Genomic DNA, 17226 nt, shown 5'->3' with positions numbered 1-17226 from the left:
ATTGCTTTAAATGAGACTACAATATTACGTAAGACAGCTCAATTCGAATTTTCGAGCTATAAAATTTTTCGAATTTTCGAAAAAGTTGGTTAAAACTTTTAGGTTGTTGCGAAAGGATGAAAATTGATTTTTCTATCACAACAAACTCGTACAAAGACGAGTATTCTCATAACGAGTAACAAGAGTTGACTCTCTTGGCTGATTAAGATTTTTTGATAAAATTCCTCTTTTAATGATCGGAATCTATCTTCTTATTTTTCTGAATAAGTAAATGATGAATAAATAGTTGTGAGTGAGTCATCATTAAGAGATTGATTCACCCCTTAAGACCCAGTAGGGGAAGAGGAGTACCTATCGTCGTACTTATAGTACCTATGCATTTTTTCATTTAAGCAGATTTTGCAGCCTGTAAATAGATAGGGAAAATTAATTGTACCCAACAAGACAACGCGTCTTCAGATAATTTCCAATGTTTATTTTCAATTTTTTGAAATTAATTTTATGCATTCCAAAAAATAGGTAGGTATACTCAACTGCCATTTCAAGAAGTAGGTAAACAAAAATACTATTTCTGACAGAATTTCGTTTTCTGAAAGCAAACATAACAATTTGAACGCAGCAAAGTCAAAATAACTTACCAAGGAGGGGAAAGGAGTGCTGATATGTTTCGGTCTCATTCTTCGTAAAAAATTCAATTTCAATCATGGACGAAATAAGGAAGTTGAACGATAACACCACAGATTGAAACATTCGTGTTTTCTAATTACGATTTTATTGTTGCTACTGTATTAAAACTGAAGGTTTCGTTTGACTTGCAAATGAGAACAATACACCACTGTTTGACAATTGCAGGTACCTACATTATACAATGATGATTTAATCAATTTCTAAAAATATCTCATATTTTGGGTAGGTAGGTACTAGGTAGGTAAGTACTTATTTGCGATCAATAATTGTAATCATAACAGTAATAAATTTGTTTGTTGTTCAATGTACAACTACAAGACTATCGCTATCGATCTGCCTACCAAGTCCATAGGTAGGTATGAATATTGTAATAGGTCTATTACTGATACTTACCTACGTTGAATTTACCAATGCATTGCGTTATAACATTGCACAGACGTTTGAGTGCGATTAGAATCGTCCCGCTAATGATGCATGTATAAGTATTTAATTACTAACATAGGTAAGTCACATAATACATAGGAACAATTAATTAGAGGAATGTTAAATTTACCTTTGACGCTGGGCTTGAGTAGGTATTGAAGGCAAACAGCGAGTAAAATGCAATTTAATGCTGCGAACGAATCGTACCTATTTGTCCAGTAGGTTTTTAGTTATAAGGTAAGTATGCAATACGTGAATACGCGCACAAAAAACTTCAAAATACACTTGACACACCGACCGGTAACGCCGCCGCGAAGAAGACCGAACGAACTTTTCAACGTGTAAAACTCGCGCATACAACTGCAGCAGCACCGAGCTACGACGAACCGATTTTCGAATATGTTTGTTACGACCTTCGTGTAATTCTAAGAATGAAGAAATCCGATATTTGATAATATGCCATGCCAGACTAAATAAAAACTAGTTAAACGAGCGAAGAAACGAAATACATAGTAATTAGAATATTGGCGTGGTACTGTTAAAGTTATAAAAGAAGTTAAAAGAAGTGGTCGGCCACACTTCGTCGTTTAAATTACCCGCGCGTATAAAACTGACAACTGCCAGTGGGTTTCGTCGAATGTTCTTTATCTCTGGCCAGGCTTGCATACATATGCTGCTACGTGAGTATAGTGTGTCTGTGTGTAGAGCGAGTGTACCCACCAAACCAACCAACGCAGTATGTGATCTCATGCTGAACTTTTAAAAAGGTAACTTGCCTTGCCTACTCGCGTACCGTACCATAACCAACAAATTATAAACTTTTAGCCGAATTCAGATTGAAAAAAGAAAAACAAAATTTTAAAACGCACGTGTTAGACGTTAGTGTTGAATTTAACACCGCATACCGTAACGTTCTCCCTACCCCCTCCCCTCTCCACACTCTCGTCACGCATCGTAGACGTGACAATATGCAAAAACTTTCCGACCTTAAGTTACTCGATTTATTAACTTTTCGACTCGACGTCCGACTCGTCCATTAAACATTACTAGCCTCTGATGGCTAGGTAAAACTTATTTGTCTCCAAAGTTTTGCAAAGGTGAAGGAAACTGTAAATGCTCAAAAGTCAAAATCTACGACTCTGAGACGGTTAGCAACGTCGCAGCGTTCCCTACTTTGATGCACTCTGAATTCGTGAAGTTTTGGGGCGAGCAAACAAACAAATTTACACCGCTAAATTATAAATGATCTTATTGAGTTGTCTTAAAGTATCATCACCATTGCAGTTTTTCAATCAATCACCAAGATGGGTAGAGATGGATTTTAAAGTCTGGTCGGCTTATTTAAGAAGCTGTCCCTCTCAAAAAAACGCATATAATGATGGGTCATTTTCCATTTTTTTAAAAATTTGATGAGCCTAGAAAAAAATTATGAACGAATTACCTCAAAAAGGCACCAGAAAAATTTCAAATTTTCAAGTCTCAACCCTTTCCCTCGTTGAGAGCTAAAAGTTTGCATGATTTAAACATTTTTCTTATGCTTTGAAAACAAAATTTCCAATTTTTTTTTGATTTATGTATGATCCTTTGATACCCTATTCACAAGCATATGAATGTAAATTAATTGCTTCATTACAATTAAGACAGGTAGCATTCAATAAAGTTGTACAACTCTAATAATTATTGTGTTTTGAGGGAAGGAACTATTATATTGGGAACTCCTGAACTCGACAGAAATAAACTTAAGGGTTTAAACGTAATGATGTGGAACTACCGACAGAATACATAAGAGACTGCTTAAACCGAAAAAATTGAAATTTTTTTTGAAACATTTAGAAAATTAAAATTTTCAAACTATGAGTTCTTGTCGAGGAGGTTATTCATCTGGTCATAATGTTTTTTATTAGGTAATCTCCGTAAAATTTAAAAATAAAATGAAGTACCTAGGTACGAAAAGTTTACAAAAAATGTAGGTAAATTCACTTTTATCCAATCGAAAAATTTGTATCAAGTATGGAGACATCCAGTGGCGTAGCCAGAATTTTCTCAAGGAAGGGGCAAACCCAGATTTTTAGGCATGAAAAATAAAAATTAGAGGTGATTTTCTGAAAACCTTTCATATTGTGTGATGATTTTATGAAAATGAAGTTCGCTAAAGCGAAAATTTTTCGAAAAAATGGGCCCTAAAAACCCAAAACGTCCATTTTTGCACGATTTATTTTGAATTTTTGCTCTCAAGGAGGAGGCGATGGCCCCCTTCACCAATCCCTCCAAAACGCCACTCGAGGCATCCTAAGTTGGAGAAAAAAATTTAAACCTGACAAAAGAAAAATTGAGAGAGCATCCAAAATATACCAATAACAGGTCCAATTTCAGGTACTGAATGTAAGTTCTTAATTTTTGGTGAATTTTTGAAAATTTGCCTGTTAAAAAGAAATTGAATTTGATCAAATTGAAGTAGGTAAGGGTAAGAAACATGAATTTGGTTACTTCCCATTTTTGAAATCTTCAGTCCATTGGTGCTGATTTCGAGCGTTCCCAGGGATGAGGCCCGGCCCAGGACCAGGACCCGAAACCCGAAAAAGCCCCGATTATTTCATCCTTGAAGCCCGTATGTCCAACCCCAAAACCTTAAAAACTGTAACCTACAAAGCCTTGGCCCAAAGCCCGAAACCTTTTCCTCTGAAAACCAAGCCCCGAACGGGAGCCCCGAAACCAAAAACTGTGATCAAGGCTTTTCGGGGCTTTTCAGGGCTTGTGCAAATTTTGTAAATTACTATTCGTAAATTACTGTTCTGTGCATCTCACAACTTCAAAAGTCAAAAAAGATTATTTTCAAAAACATACAACTTCAGCAAAAAGTTTAATATTTCAAGGGGTTTTTGGTACATTATTTATAATATTCTGTAGGTAGTTCATTGTTCTTTGAAAAATGATACTTAAAAATTTAGACAATAATTAAAAATTCCAAAAAAATTTAATTCTGATTTTTTTTTTTTTAAATGTTCCATTCAAATAATTTTGAAAAAAGCAATATTGGAATCTGCCCTTAAAATGTTTTTAGTTTTTTTTTTCAACAGAAAATCAAATACGATCTTAGGTAGATAATTTATTCCTCATTAAAATTTCAATTGAGGGGCTTCACTTCATGGAAAAGGGCTTTGGTCAATTTTTTTCACTGATTTTTATTAGTTCAAGACTTGAAAATTTTTTTTACAAGCTAAGATTTTCCAATTCGTTTTTTTTTTTCATGGAAGAACAGTTCAATATCACTGAATACGGTGAAATTAATAAAAAAAAAATTTAATACCTACATTCAAAATTGTAAATGAAAAAAAAAACAAAAAAACACTGAGGCCCCTTTTCCATGGAACCCTTCAATTTCAAGCCCCGAAAGACCTGAACACTTCATTCAAGCCCTGGACACTGAGCCCTGAAACCCAAACCCAAAATTCCCTGGGCCCCAATACAAGCCCAAGACCTAATAAATTTTTGATTGAAAGCCCAAGCCCCGAAACCTGGAACCCGAAAAAAATCGTTCGAGCCCTCATCCCTGAGCGTTCCGCATCCAGAAGATTTGTTGATCTTCAAATAATTTGAAATAAATGCCCATTAAAAAGATCGAAATGAATTTAGCTCTCATAAAGGAAATAAGCTTATATTACTGGCTTTATGACCTTTTCAAATCAAATCTTTTATTGCAGTGGACAGCTTTTGCTGTATTTACAATGTCAATAGTATTAATTACAATATTAACACAGTAGGTACTGCTGGGGGCGGGGGGTGGATCGAAAATACAGATAAGTAATTAAATTATATAAGATATTAAGAAATACTCTTTTGTGAGAAAATAAGTTTGAAATGAGAAAAAAAAAGGGGAAAATTAACACAAAACCAAAAAAAACATATTATGAGATACAGCTCATGAAAAAACAGTAAAATACTCTTTTGTGAGAACAATATAAAGTTTAAAATAAAATAGCACACACAAAAAAAAAAAAAGTTTAAATAACAAGAGATTATAAAAATTACAGTAGGAAAACAACTTAATAATCTAGCTGCAACATTTCTTCAACACTGTAGAACGCATATCTCTGTAGCCAATATTTCAGTTTATTTTTAAAAATTTTTTTGGATACTATATTTTTTAGCTCCTGTGGTATATGAAATCAATGTTATTTTGCATATTTTTCGTTCTTAAATTTTCACTTATGGCCAAATTTCTAAATCGTGTTTCATATGTAAGTATGAGAAGGTACCTTAAAATTTATTATTCCATTCTTTACCATAATACATAATTGAAGAATGTACTCACATGGAGCTGGCAGTATTTTATTTTCAATAAAGACTGGTCTACAGGATTCTCTTGGATGTTTTCGAAACATTATTCTTAGAACTCTTTTTTGTATTAGAAGTACACGATGGAGTAGGCTGTGGTTACCACCCCAAAGTGCTATTCCATAGCTCAGATTAGGAACAAATTTTCAGAAATTGTTTTTACTGGTTCAAATCCTTTTTTTTTCAACTGACAAAATCCACTGGAGACTTTGGAATAGCTTAAAAGGATTATGGATCGATTTTCGAGGTCAAAAATGTCACAAATGTTACTTCATTGAAAAAAAAAATTGTACCAAATTTTCAGACAGGAATTAAGAAAAACGGATTTTGATTTAGATCGTAAAAAGTAAATTTTATTTCAGCTCATTTCATTAAGAATTTTTCAAAACTGGAAAATCCAAAAATCAGCTGAGATTCTAGAACAGCTCAAAACCACTATTTTTTTTTCTCAGCATTTGCTGAATTTTTATCAGTGTTTCTCTTTTTTCGTAAAACAGTTCAATGTTCTTATTATTCTTATTCAATTTTTTTTCTTTTAAAAGTTGTTCCTATACCTAGTTTAATGTGACATTATTGTATGAAGTCAGGTGCCTGGTGCTTCATTCAGTCTATTTTTCAATCTTTTTAGGTATGCTAAAAATTTCAAAATTAACTGGGGAAAGGATTAAATTCGAGTAAAAACTTTAAGATTTGAAGATTCATTGCAGTGTACGTATATTTTTGATTGCATGAAATTTGTTAAAAATTTGATTCATATTTTATCAATTTATATGTAGAAGATGATTGCTTTATTCGACGCTTTGTTGGAAGTTGAAATTTTATTTTATTTTTTGATCTCGACAGTATTGGGCAAATGACAGCATAAAAATATTCAATACAAAAAGTACATATGTACCTAGACCTACATAACCTTCACAAATTGATTCCATCTTAGAATTGCATCGTAACTGAAAAAATTTTCAATTTAGAAACCCAAAGCCTTATGGCGATACAAAAATAACAAAATATTACCGAAATAGCTGGCAGAAAATTCGGACGAATTCATCGTTTCGTCGCACAGTTTATTGAAAATTTCACGTAGGTACGGATCAAATAAATGTGGGAGATGAGAAATCGTGTCGTCGGGTCGAGTTGACTTACTCATAAAATTTTTTCACCACGCGGACCAAAAAAAGAAGGAAATCTACCTAATATACCCACATCGAAATGTAATCGCCAGCGCCATCGCAACGTAAAAATAGATTTTGACGAATACCGAACAGAACAGCTCAGCTTGGTCGTCTCCACGCAGGAAGTTAATTCCAGTACGTGGTGGCGATGGTGGTGGCGTCAGTATTTATACGGCGAGGTGTTTGGCCGATCTAATCCTTTTACAGCTAATTAGCCGTACCAACGTAATACCCAGATGCGGCTAAATTGCTCGTCTCGTTTTTGACGATAATTAATTCGGATATGAGATTTTAAATTAGACAAGTAAATTCCACAGGCACAAAGTCGAGTATTGAGAAAATTTTCGACAGTCGTGTATTTTTTTTTTTTTGCCTTCGTCGATGCTTGTATCTCTTGAGGTTATAGTGCTTCCGGTTTTACAACTTTTGCATCATTATAAGCGAATGGTCAATTTGGTCTATAGCTTATTTTAGGAACCTGTTTTTAGATTGCGTGTATATAGAAATTCCTTGCTCGCGTTTTCGTCGATTTATCACACGTTCGCGCCTTTTCAGTGTCTACATTGTTGAGAAGATCATCGCGAGAAGCATGTTTTCGTGATGAATGTGATTAATTTATGCAACTTTGTCACGTTTGAATTCAGATAGGCCATGGGGTACGAGTGGATTAGCTAATGGAGTGAATCGTTCGACCTGAGCGAAAAAGGCAATTTCGTACGATAGAAGGCTTCATCGAGTTAATCATATCTGAAAGCATGAGAGATTAAAATGAAACTATTTTTTTAAAAAAAGGAAGGTGAAGAGAAAATTTTTCTTCAATTTTTTTGTGTTGGTTTTACCATAAATTCAAAAAGGAAATTTTTCATGTCCATTAGCTAGGTGTATTCGCCCTCTGTCCCTCCAGGCACCATTCAAATTCGGAATTAAGCTTAAGTTATTCTGATCTGGAAAATAATTACCTAACAAAAACTGTTGTGTTTTTATTTTTTTTTTAGAAACCTACCTAGTCCTATGTAAATTTTAATAACTTTTTTGTATACCTACACTTCATATCCATTGTATCGATGAAATTGGTTTCAAGCATCCGCGTTCACCAGTCTATGCAATTCATACACATTTTTGGATCGAATCCAACTTCGGCCGAAATTCAGACCCACAATTGCAGCGCTGCGTCGTTGAACCATCGCGCCACCTTGTAACGACCATCATTAACCGATATTTTTTGGGTGCTTTTCTCGCATAACAACCAGAAAAGAAATAGCGCCGAGACGCGATGGTATACCAGAAATGCGTTAACTTGGCGCTTTTTATTTTATTTCATTTGTATGTACGTACTAGGTTCATAGTGAAAAACAATAATATTGTTTTAGCATTTAGATGTTGCAGTTTTTATTGCCGACGTAATGTCTTTAAAAGTAATAGTGGCAAAGCGACATAAGTATTTTTATTACAATCGTAAACCTATTTTCTATCTTATAAGATAGATAACGTTCTCATCATTTTAGCACATCCATTTATTTTGATTATTTTTCACGTTTCGACGATAGATATTTATTTTAATACACACAATATCCGCGTTAAGGTTGCTTAATGAATGGGAAAAAGTCCTCCCATATTGTCAGTACCTTTTTTAAAACAAAAAATTAGGGGTTGGAGAAGTACTGAGAGATCGAATTCAAAAGATGAATAAATGTTTTTGAGCCCAGAGACGTTGAATTAATTGGAATTTACATGTCACTCTACAATTTTTATGGTGGCTTGTTGGTACTTAGGTACTTAGGTTTTTTTCTGATTTGGGGTAGGAGTAGGAGAAACACAACACTGAACTACGAGTACCTATATCGTATCCAAAAAGTAGGTAAATAAATATTTAAATTCAAATTTTCTGTTTTTTTTTCCATTTGAGAAATCATTTTTAAAAATACAAATTTAAAAAAAAAGAGAGAGAAAATAAATCCGAAACTTTGAAGTTTGATTTAAAATGCGGAAAACAGAACATTTTTGCAATTGTTTCAATTTTTTAGAAAAGGGGAGGAGATTCAAAATTTTTGATAATTGCTTCAATTCAATTCCACGTGACCAAGAAAAAACAACAAAATTTCAAAAGAAAGAGAAAATAAATTAACGGAAAATTTCAAATTTTTGATTTTAAAAAATGGAGAATCAATACAATTTCTTCATTTGCTTAAGTGAGTACTTCAATTTTTCAAAAGAGAGGGATGGAGGGAGGGGATAGAAATTTTCAAGATTTTACGAAAATTATTCGGAGGGGGGGATAGAACTGTCCCAAAGACTTTACCTATTTCTAAAAATATTTCAATTTGAGAAGTGGGAGAGAGGGTCAACATTTTTTGGATAAAAAATTCCCTGGCTGAAATTTTCCAATTTTTAAGGGAAGAACAAACGAAAATTTCCAAATTTTATCAAAAAATGGTAAAACGCAGGACGGTTACATCGAATTGAATCAGCAGGATCCATAATTAGAATTTGACGAAAGGTAGAATTATCTACAGGTAATGAATCAGCCACCATATTCTGTTTTCTTCGAAGTTCATTTTTTATTTGCTCTATCTTCAAGTGAAACAGTACTAGTTGATGCAAGCACTCAAACAGGTGCTTATTTGTTGATACTTACACCGAAAAATATTTGTTATCAGATAAGAAAGGATTTATGAGGTCGTTAATATACTCAAGATTTTTTATGCCAGGCTAATAATTATCAAAATAATTATGCCATTAAAATGCGACAATAAACACTTATGTACAATACCTACGTACCTAGGTAGTAGGTACGATCATGTTTCACGTGGAAGATTAAAATTAATCAAATTCATGTCAAATTTATGTACATACTTGTATATCTATCGAAATGAACAGTCCAAGTTAAAATATCTGATTTCTAAGAGACAAAATCGTTCATTTTTTTTCTTTTCTCAGTATAAGTACCTCATATTTCTGCATGTTTAGCAAACTTGAAGCACCTAATATTATCTTTTTGAAAATAAGTAAAAAATACTGGCGTTTCTATAAGTTAAACATAGGTAGTTAGGCACATTGTGGATAAACGTTGTAATCATTTTTTTTCACCATCGTGAATACACCAGAATAATATTTTTTGCTCCTGAAATCCATTCGAGCGAGTGTAAACGCCACATTACAGATTCTTTTAGCAAGTAAATTCGACGATTAGTATGCAAAGGCGCAGTGTGTTCGATTATGTAGACGTTGTGCCTCCTTGAATTAAGTAAATAGGCAACTAAGCTATCATCGAAAAGAAAAAAATCCAATCTAGGAAGCGTTATGCCTACGGTAAGGTACGACCAAGTTGAAAATATTTCTCGATAAAGACCCTCTCTTATGTCTGCGGCGTGTGCTGCTAATGGTCATAATTCATTAGCGCGGAAAATTTTCAAGTTGAAGAAAATTTTATCAGCGCAAACCGTCGTCGTCGTCTGCCGGACCGTTTCACTACATTAATTTAACGAGAATAACGATAATTTAACATTTTTCTAAATATTGAAAAAGTTACAACGCTCAGCCCATTGCTTATGTTAAAATAACTTGGTGCTGGTCCAAATTGCTATTATCACGCGGTATATGCATTTTTTTCCTCATATACTCGCGTATACTGGTACTAAAAGTTCCCACATACATTAAAACGATGCATTACGACCTGCGAGAATGTTTTCTACGTTGAATAACAACTCTCCTCGTTGGATCGCCTTTTTCTAGGGGTTTTTTGTTGTACAGCCTTTTACTATACATACCTATCCACTAATGAAATGGAACGCTATTAAAACTTTCTCCGGATGAAAATCTGCTTCTGTTATGGAGAATTTCGTTACCTACAGAGAAAAAATTAGGAATATAACGAGGTTCGTTTTATCAGACTATACAAAAGGTGTTGAGAAAGGTGGAATTTTTCAACAAAAAATACGTTACGTGCTCCTATTTAAGAAGATCTACCTATCTATGAGTAGGTATGTACCTTTATTTTCAGTAGAAACTAATTTAAATTCTAGTTGTGTCAATTATTCTAGATAACCGCACCAGTTTGCAGTATTGTTTTAACAAGAAATTTCCTCTCGTTTATAGTTTTACTCAACAGACGAAACCAACCAAAATGTCGATAATTTCTCAACTCTTTGTTGGTTAATTTGATAAAAAGTGCAGATATTCGTAATGGGGTCCTTAATACTGGTACTCACTCGTATTCAGGATAAGATAACGTAGAAAATCGTGTAACCCCTGAAGGTATTTTGAATGAGATTTTACAGATTGTAGTGTAGGTAATGGTGGTTGCAGTAAGTATTTAAAAGATTAAGGTGTTAGCAATAATAAGCATACCTACATTACAGGTAGGTGAATTGAAATTTTTTAGCAACTCAATAGTTTCTTAATTGAGAATATGAGGGTGCGATTTCATACTAATAAGTAAGGAAACCACATGGATTGGCCCAATAATTCAATTTCAACAGAGCTAAGCTGCATTGGAAGAGCATGTCTTGTTGAGTCTCCATAAGCAAAATTTTAAAATTCGAAGTTCATTTTTGGGCGTTTGAAGTTTTTTTTTATTTGATGCAAGAAATCAGTCTGGTATTAAAATCTACGAGGGACGTCTAATAACTAAGAAGCGAGGTTCCCTCTTTTACAACAATAACTGTGCTAATTTTGATGTAAATGTCGACCCATCCACATCCGTCACTTATTGATCCCACATGTTGATGTGAATTTCGACCATGAGTGAAGCCAATTATTGTCGATGTTGATCAACATTCATGTCGACAATTTGGCTCGACATAGGGTCAAAATTTACATCCACATGTAGGATCTAATAGTGACGGATGTGGATGGATTGACCTTGGCATCAACATTTACATCAATCTCCTGCTACATAAGTACATATGTACTTAACAGTTATAAAATTTTAGTTCCAAAATTGGAAATTTTTCAAAGGTGGTCTTTGCTCAAGCTGAAAGCAGCATCAACGCGAAATTAGGTAGAAGGTGAACACAAACTCTTTATATTGAAAAAGGTGCAATACATTATCTAAGAGTACTGATCTAATACATTTTCATATCGACACCAGGTCGATATTAATGTTGATGTGAAATTCGACATCAACAAAATACATCCACAATATCAACGTCATTTTCTAAATTTAAGAAATCATTGAAAATTTGGTCAAGGTTGGTGTTGATGTATTTGTGGACAATCAACTTTCATGTCAACTCAACATATCATCTACAACTTCAAACTGTGGAAAAAAGAATAAAAATTTATTAATACGTACAAGTACCATAAAAAATGTATTTTCCTCTTTAAGCAAGCTCATATTTTTTAATGTTTGCTAGACTTTCAAACACTAAAATAGAATTTTAATCCTGAAAAATTGGTCGACATACTCGTTGTTGTAGATGTAAATTTTGAGCACTGAATTTCGCATCAACATTTGTCAAGATGACATATCAATGTATCAAAAATGATGAAAAAATTTCAAAATTTTTTAATAACCTGGCTTCTTTATGGACAGAAGATTCCTATACTTACTAAATAACTAATTGATCTTTTTTCCATCATTATGTTGAATATTGACCATTGTTGTACACTAGGCTATTTTACCACCATGTTCAACCAAAATTAATGTGCTTTTTGGAAGGGGTGAAGATGCATCATTTGGCTTTCATTTGAAGCTAATACCAAGTTTCTAGCTACAGACACTGGACCTACAGGAAGACATCAAACAAGCATCCATATTGGCTAAATTACACGTGTCATGCCAAATTCATCCGCTGGGTGCTCTTGGCTGCGCTGTTGTCTAATTCTTAAACAAAGTACAGCGCAACCAAGAGCACCCAGCAGGAGAAATTGGCTCTGCTCAAAATTTCACTACGGTCCCTTTTCCCTGTTGCCTGCAGATTGAAGTACAGCATAGCCAAGAGTACTCAGCGAAAGAAAGAAATTGGCATGACACAAAATATTAGGTAGTACGCCATTGGGGAAAATCTGCCCATGAGCAGAAAAAGTCGCCAAAATGAGCTGGTTTATTGACATATTCTGAATATACTCATGAAAAGCGCTGTTCAGAAGGCGGATTGGTCTACCAAAAAGAAAATCTGCTAACAAATACGCTATGTGAATATTTTGTAGCGTATTTTTCTTGCGTAAGGCCACAGCGCTTTCAGATTATATGGCATGTTTCTTCGCGCTGGAAGAAACCAACTACAAAATACTCCACTAACCTGTTTTTTGGTGTATTCTTTCACATTTTTCTAAATAACACGAGTAAATGTGGTATTTTACACGAATGTTTTAGCATAGTATAGAAATATTTACATTCATTCCATCACATGCCCTGGTAGTTAGGTAAGTAGAAAAGCCGCTCTCCAACTCAAAGACTCGGGTTTGATCCCCTGCAGAGCCAAAACATTTTTCATGAATATTGGACGTTGGCAGAATTTATCGCGTAAAAAAATATGTGTGTACTGATTAATGAGCAGAAAAGTATTGGTGGAAAGTGTTGCAATTCCTGTCGCGTTTTTTGTCACGTATCATCTGCAGATTTTCACCCAATGGGATACCGTCCCTTTTCCCCATTGCCTGCAGTTTGATGTCGTCCAATAGGGCCTAGCCCATCATCCAGTGTCTATATTTCAAGAAATTAGTGTATTTGCTCATTTAATCACAAGTGTACCATCTTAGTTCCATCCAATGAAGTATTTCAGGGTATCACCCAATTTTTGAAATTTGATGGTGAAACTTGAACTGAAATTCATCCACAGTTGACATAGAAGTATGGATGTATGGTTATGAGAGTTTTAACAGGTGTGTAGGTAAGTAGTGGTCTTTGGTTGGTGAAATGAAAGGTCACGAAGTTGGAAGACAAAGAGGCGCTCCAGTTGCCTCCTTGTCGCTGACAGATGCTTTGCTGCACATTGATAGAATGGTCAGAAAGAACCTCAGAATCACTACATCTGATTTTCAGGGTGATTTACCTACTGAATGATTGAATCTAATTTTTAGGAGGAGATATTTTAAAACTTACACCAAGATGTGACAACAATAATTGTATTAATCGCTTAGTATCACTACTTATTAGGTAGGTATGTCAAAAAATAGCTGAAAGAATGTACTACATACTCGTAGATTCCGAAAATGTATTAGTTTTTTTTTTTTTACTTTATCTTGTTTCATCACTGAGAAAAAAATAGAGAACCTTTGTGTAGGTACGACCCACCCGTACTTACTTGATTAATTTTCAGCTTTTTTGAATAATAAGTGGATGGCTTTTTTTTCGAATGAACCAAACCAATGAAAATGGTCACCTTTTTGAGTCATTCTGCATTCTGCAGCCTCTAGTAAATTTTTAATGTTTTCTGAGAATTTCAAACCACTCTAGAAGGCGAAAAATAAATTTGAGTTCTTGTAACGTTGGTTATTGCTTATTGGTGGCTTTCTTGACCATTTTAGCTTGTTATGTACTAATCACGAAATCTCAATTGTGTGAATTCAGAAGTAAAATTTTTTTATTAGTTTGTGAATTCCTGGGGAAAGTTTCCAAAAAATCACATACCTACCTGATCAGATTTTTTGGTTTGTTCCAAAATATTTTCTGATTTTTTGAGGTTTCCAGTCTGCCGTCTCTGTATCGTACGCGTATGAGTTTTAGACACAAATTATTTTCTGTTTTAACAATTTTGAGAACCCCTACCTACCACTCGATATTTATTTTGATGAAAAATAAAAACCTTCGTCAACTTTTTTTTTTCGATAAAAATGAGCACTTTCATTTACCTACTACCCTATGTGGGCCTTCAAATTTCTTCAAGTTACTTGAAAGAGTAGTAGATATTGAAAAAAGTTTGAACTAAAACCTCAAAAAATAATCGTTCCGTTTTGTAGGTACTGTAAAACTAAAGCAACGCATGTTTAATTCCAGTGAAATTCTCGAGGTTTAATTAAAGGGTCGTCATCTAAAATTTGAGTCCAGAGTTCGACCTTCCCACTAATGCGTTACGTTTTCGGCGGGTTGCTAAAATTGCTAGACTATTACATACACGAGAGCAAATAAAAATGAAGATAAATGAACAAGTGCTCTCAGGAATCGTAATTATGTTTAAAAGCAGTCTTGTACTTACATGCATTAAAACACACGCCGCGCAAAAACCTCATCCAAGACGTTATTTTTTTATTTAGGTTTCTAAACACGTGGTTAGTAAAGTGGACCTCCTAGATGGCGCAATTTTTTAATCACTGTTACGCTCAATAAGTAACTATTTTACAGGCTGTGCAGCTTACCGGTTTTGAAAGTTCTTTATTTTTTAATGTATGATAACGTTAGGGTTATGTATGAACGTACACAGTTGACGAGTAATTTTTACTTTTGGATCATTTCCAACGAGTTGAAACGTCTTCGTGAAATAATATTCTCGGTATATTGTCAGTTCAATTACATCGAATTTGAATTTGTCTCTTGAATTTTGAAACGTTATTTTTGCGTGAAAATTCGTATATAGGTTTCGCGTTGCGGTTGCGGTATTACGAGGTGAAGTGATAATGTGGTGCTGAAACGTGTGGTCGTTGTGTGTGTGTCTGTGTATTTTTTCGTATGATTACGCGGTGTGCGCGGATGGAGAATTCAATTTTTATAGATTTATATTTTGGCACAATTCTCGATCAACAAAATCATCGTAAAACGAATATCGGAAACATGTTACGTTATAGTGTTTGTTCGGCTTTCGATTACCCTAACCGTGGGTTGTGTTTTAATTCCAATTTCTTTACTTTATCTGTACTCGGAATCAGCACGAATGCTGACCTCTATCATGAAAATACAACTAACCAATAAATGTAACAGGTAATTTTCATTTTATACTTTTTATTACCATACCTGAGAATGTTGAGGTAAGGAAGGGCCCTTATCAAGGACACAAACACAGGTAGACGCGGTTCTACTCGTATATACCTACCTATATGATTCTTGAAAAAAATCACCAATATCGATCGTAAATTTCCACTAATTATTTCACTAATTTATAATGTAACCGATTCGGGTACAGACGTTATAATTTAAAAACAAAATATAATCACTCTTCGAGTCCGTAATTCCATATTATTTTCGTAGATTAAAAAACATGAGCAGTAAGTCTTCCGAAAGCTATGATGATTACCAAGAAAACAGTGAGTTAACGTATTTTATACACGAGTTCATCTCATACAATATAACGTGTGTGTGCCCTTTCGTTTGTTTTTTTAACACCTTCTAACACGTGTATCTAAAGCTAAAACCTACTGGGAAAAAAGTTGACTTTTGAAATTTTCAAACTTCGTCAGCTAACGCCAAGTGTTCATTATTTTAATTTTGTGGTCGATTAAACTAGTAGTTTTTTTCTTCTTTAACGTACACAGAAGCTAAACGTTTACAATTTGTTAATTAAATGAGATCTTGACGGAAATTTTTTTGTCGGTTTGTGATAACAGAAAAGGCAAACTTTCGAGATTTTTTTACGCCGTTACACAGTTTACTTCGCCATCATTTTTTTTTTTTTTTTTTTTTTTTAATATGAAAACTGTTACTTAATGATGGCAATTATAATTAAAATTATTCTTAATTAATCAACTTGGCTACATTTATAGAGTTCCTTCCTCGTGGCCTTTTTTCTTTTCCAGTAAAAAGTTGAGAAAAATCTTCGAATTATTCTCGAGTTCTTTTAATAAACGCGTTTAAAACCCGCGAAGAACGGTGATTAATTATATGTTGACATTAGTCGAACGCGGAGGAGGAAAAAATTTCGCCTTTTGAATCACACTCTCTGCTAGCGCGGTGACACTAAATGCTTGTAATTACAACGTGGGAGGTTACGCTTTGTTCAAAAAGAGCCTCCGGAGTATTCGTAGATATACTACGTGGGTACTATAAGCGTATAAGCTGCACCTTAATGCGACGAGATCGTGTAATTATATTGGAGTTAAGAGCTGTGACGATTTGAGAGTGTGTTGAAAAGCTTATGTTTTCAGCCGTAGTACTTACGAGTTTAAGAGTGAAAATTTGTATCAAAGACATGAGGATTTTTGAGCAGCGAATACATCATTACCCACCCAGTTCTCAAAAAAAAAAAAGAAATCATTTCATACCTACCTGTATTCATTTTTTTGCAATAGGAATGCAAAAGTTAAAGAAAGAAAAAAGTGCACTACACACGTGAAAGATGGCGAGCGTGATTTCTGAAAAAAATTAGGAACCATCTTTTACATAGGTACCTTACCATCAACGGTTTATAGCATTGAAAATTCGAATGCATAAAAGTTGAAAATTTTCGTGTCACTTGGTAGATTGTTCATGAAAATTGAAAAATACGATTTATGCAGAAAGTAGGGTCCTTGGAAACAACTAAAGTAACTAACTGAAATTCTGGTACTCGATTTTATGAAATCAGCGAGAGAAAACTGCGAGGAAATATTTTACTTTACCTACCATTAAAAAATAAATGAATTTAAAAATTAAAAAATTGGGGCAATATTTTTTTTCCAACAAGAGAGATACCTACTTACAATTATCCCGACCGGTCGAAAAATGTTTTATCGGACAAAGTTGACTTGAAGGAACACGCAA

The 17226-nt window shown here is 34.1% G+C and overlaps 2 protein-coding genes across 5 annotated transcripts in view; one reads left to right on the top strand and one right to left on the bottom strand.

Moving 5' to 3' along the window:
- Positions 1-1764, bottom strand: part of LOC135835691 (uncharacterized) — a 141608-nt gene extending 139844 nt beyond the window's left edge. For 2 of the 3 annotated variants that reach the window (XM_065350076.1, XM_065350078.1), the window contains exon 1: positions 1241-1764. The gene's annotated coding sequence lies outside the window, so the exon portion shown is untranslated. Of the gene's footprint in view, positions 1-638; positions 857-1240 lie in introns of all 3 variants that reach the window. The other variant, XM_065350077.1, reaches the window with a different exon arrangement.
- Positions 1765-14942: 13178 nt separating this feature from the next.
- Positions 14943-17226, top strand: part of LOC135835689 (Kv channel-interacting protein 4-like) — a 123690-nt gene continuing 121406 nt past the window's right edge. Inside the window, exons 1-2 of one of the 2 annotated variants that reach the window (XM_065350073.1) lie at positions 14943-15471; positions 15739-15755. In XM_065350073.1, the coding sequence (XP_065206145.1) occupies positions 15425-15471; positions 15739-15755 (64 nt within the window). In that variant the 5' untranslated portion in view covers positions 14943-15424. Of the gene's footprint in view, positions 15472-15738; positions 15795-17226 lie in introns of both variants that reach the window. The other variant, XM_065350072.1, reaches the window with a different exon arrangement.

This window comes from Planococcus citri, chromosome 2, assembly GCF_950023065.1.
Source record: "Planococcus citri chromosome 2, ihPlaCitr1.1, whole genome shotgun sequence".
NCBI lineage: Eukaryota > Metazoa > Arthropoda > Insecta > Hemiptera > Pseudococcidae > Planococcus > Planococcus citri.
The sequence above is the reverse complement of the archived record's forward strand: the minus strand, read 5'-3'. Positions and strand labels throughout refer to the sequence as shown.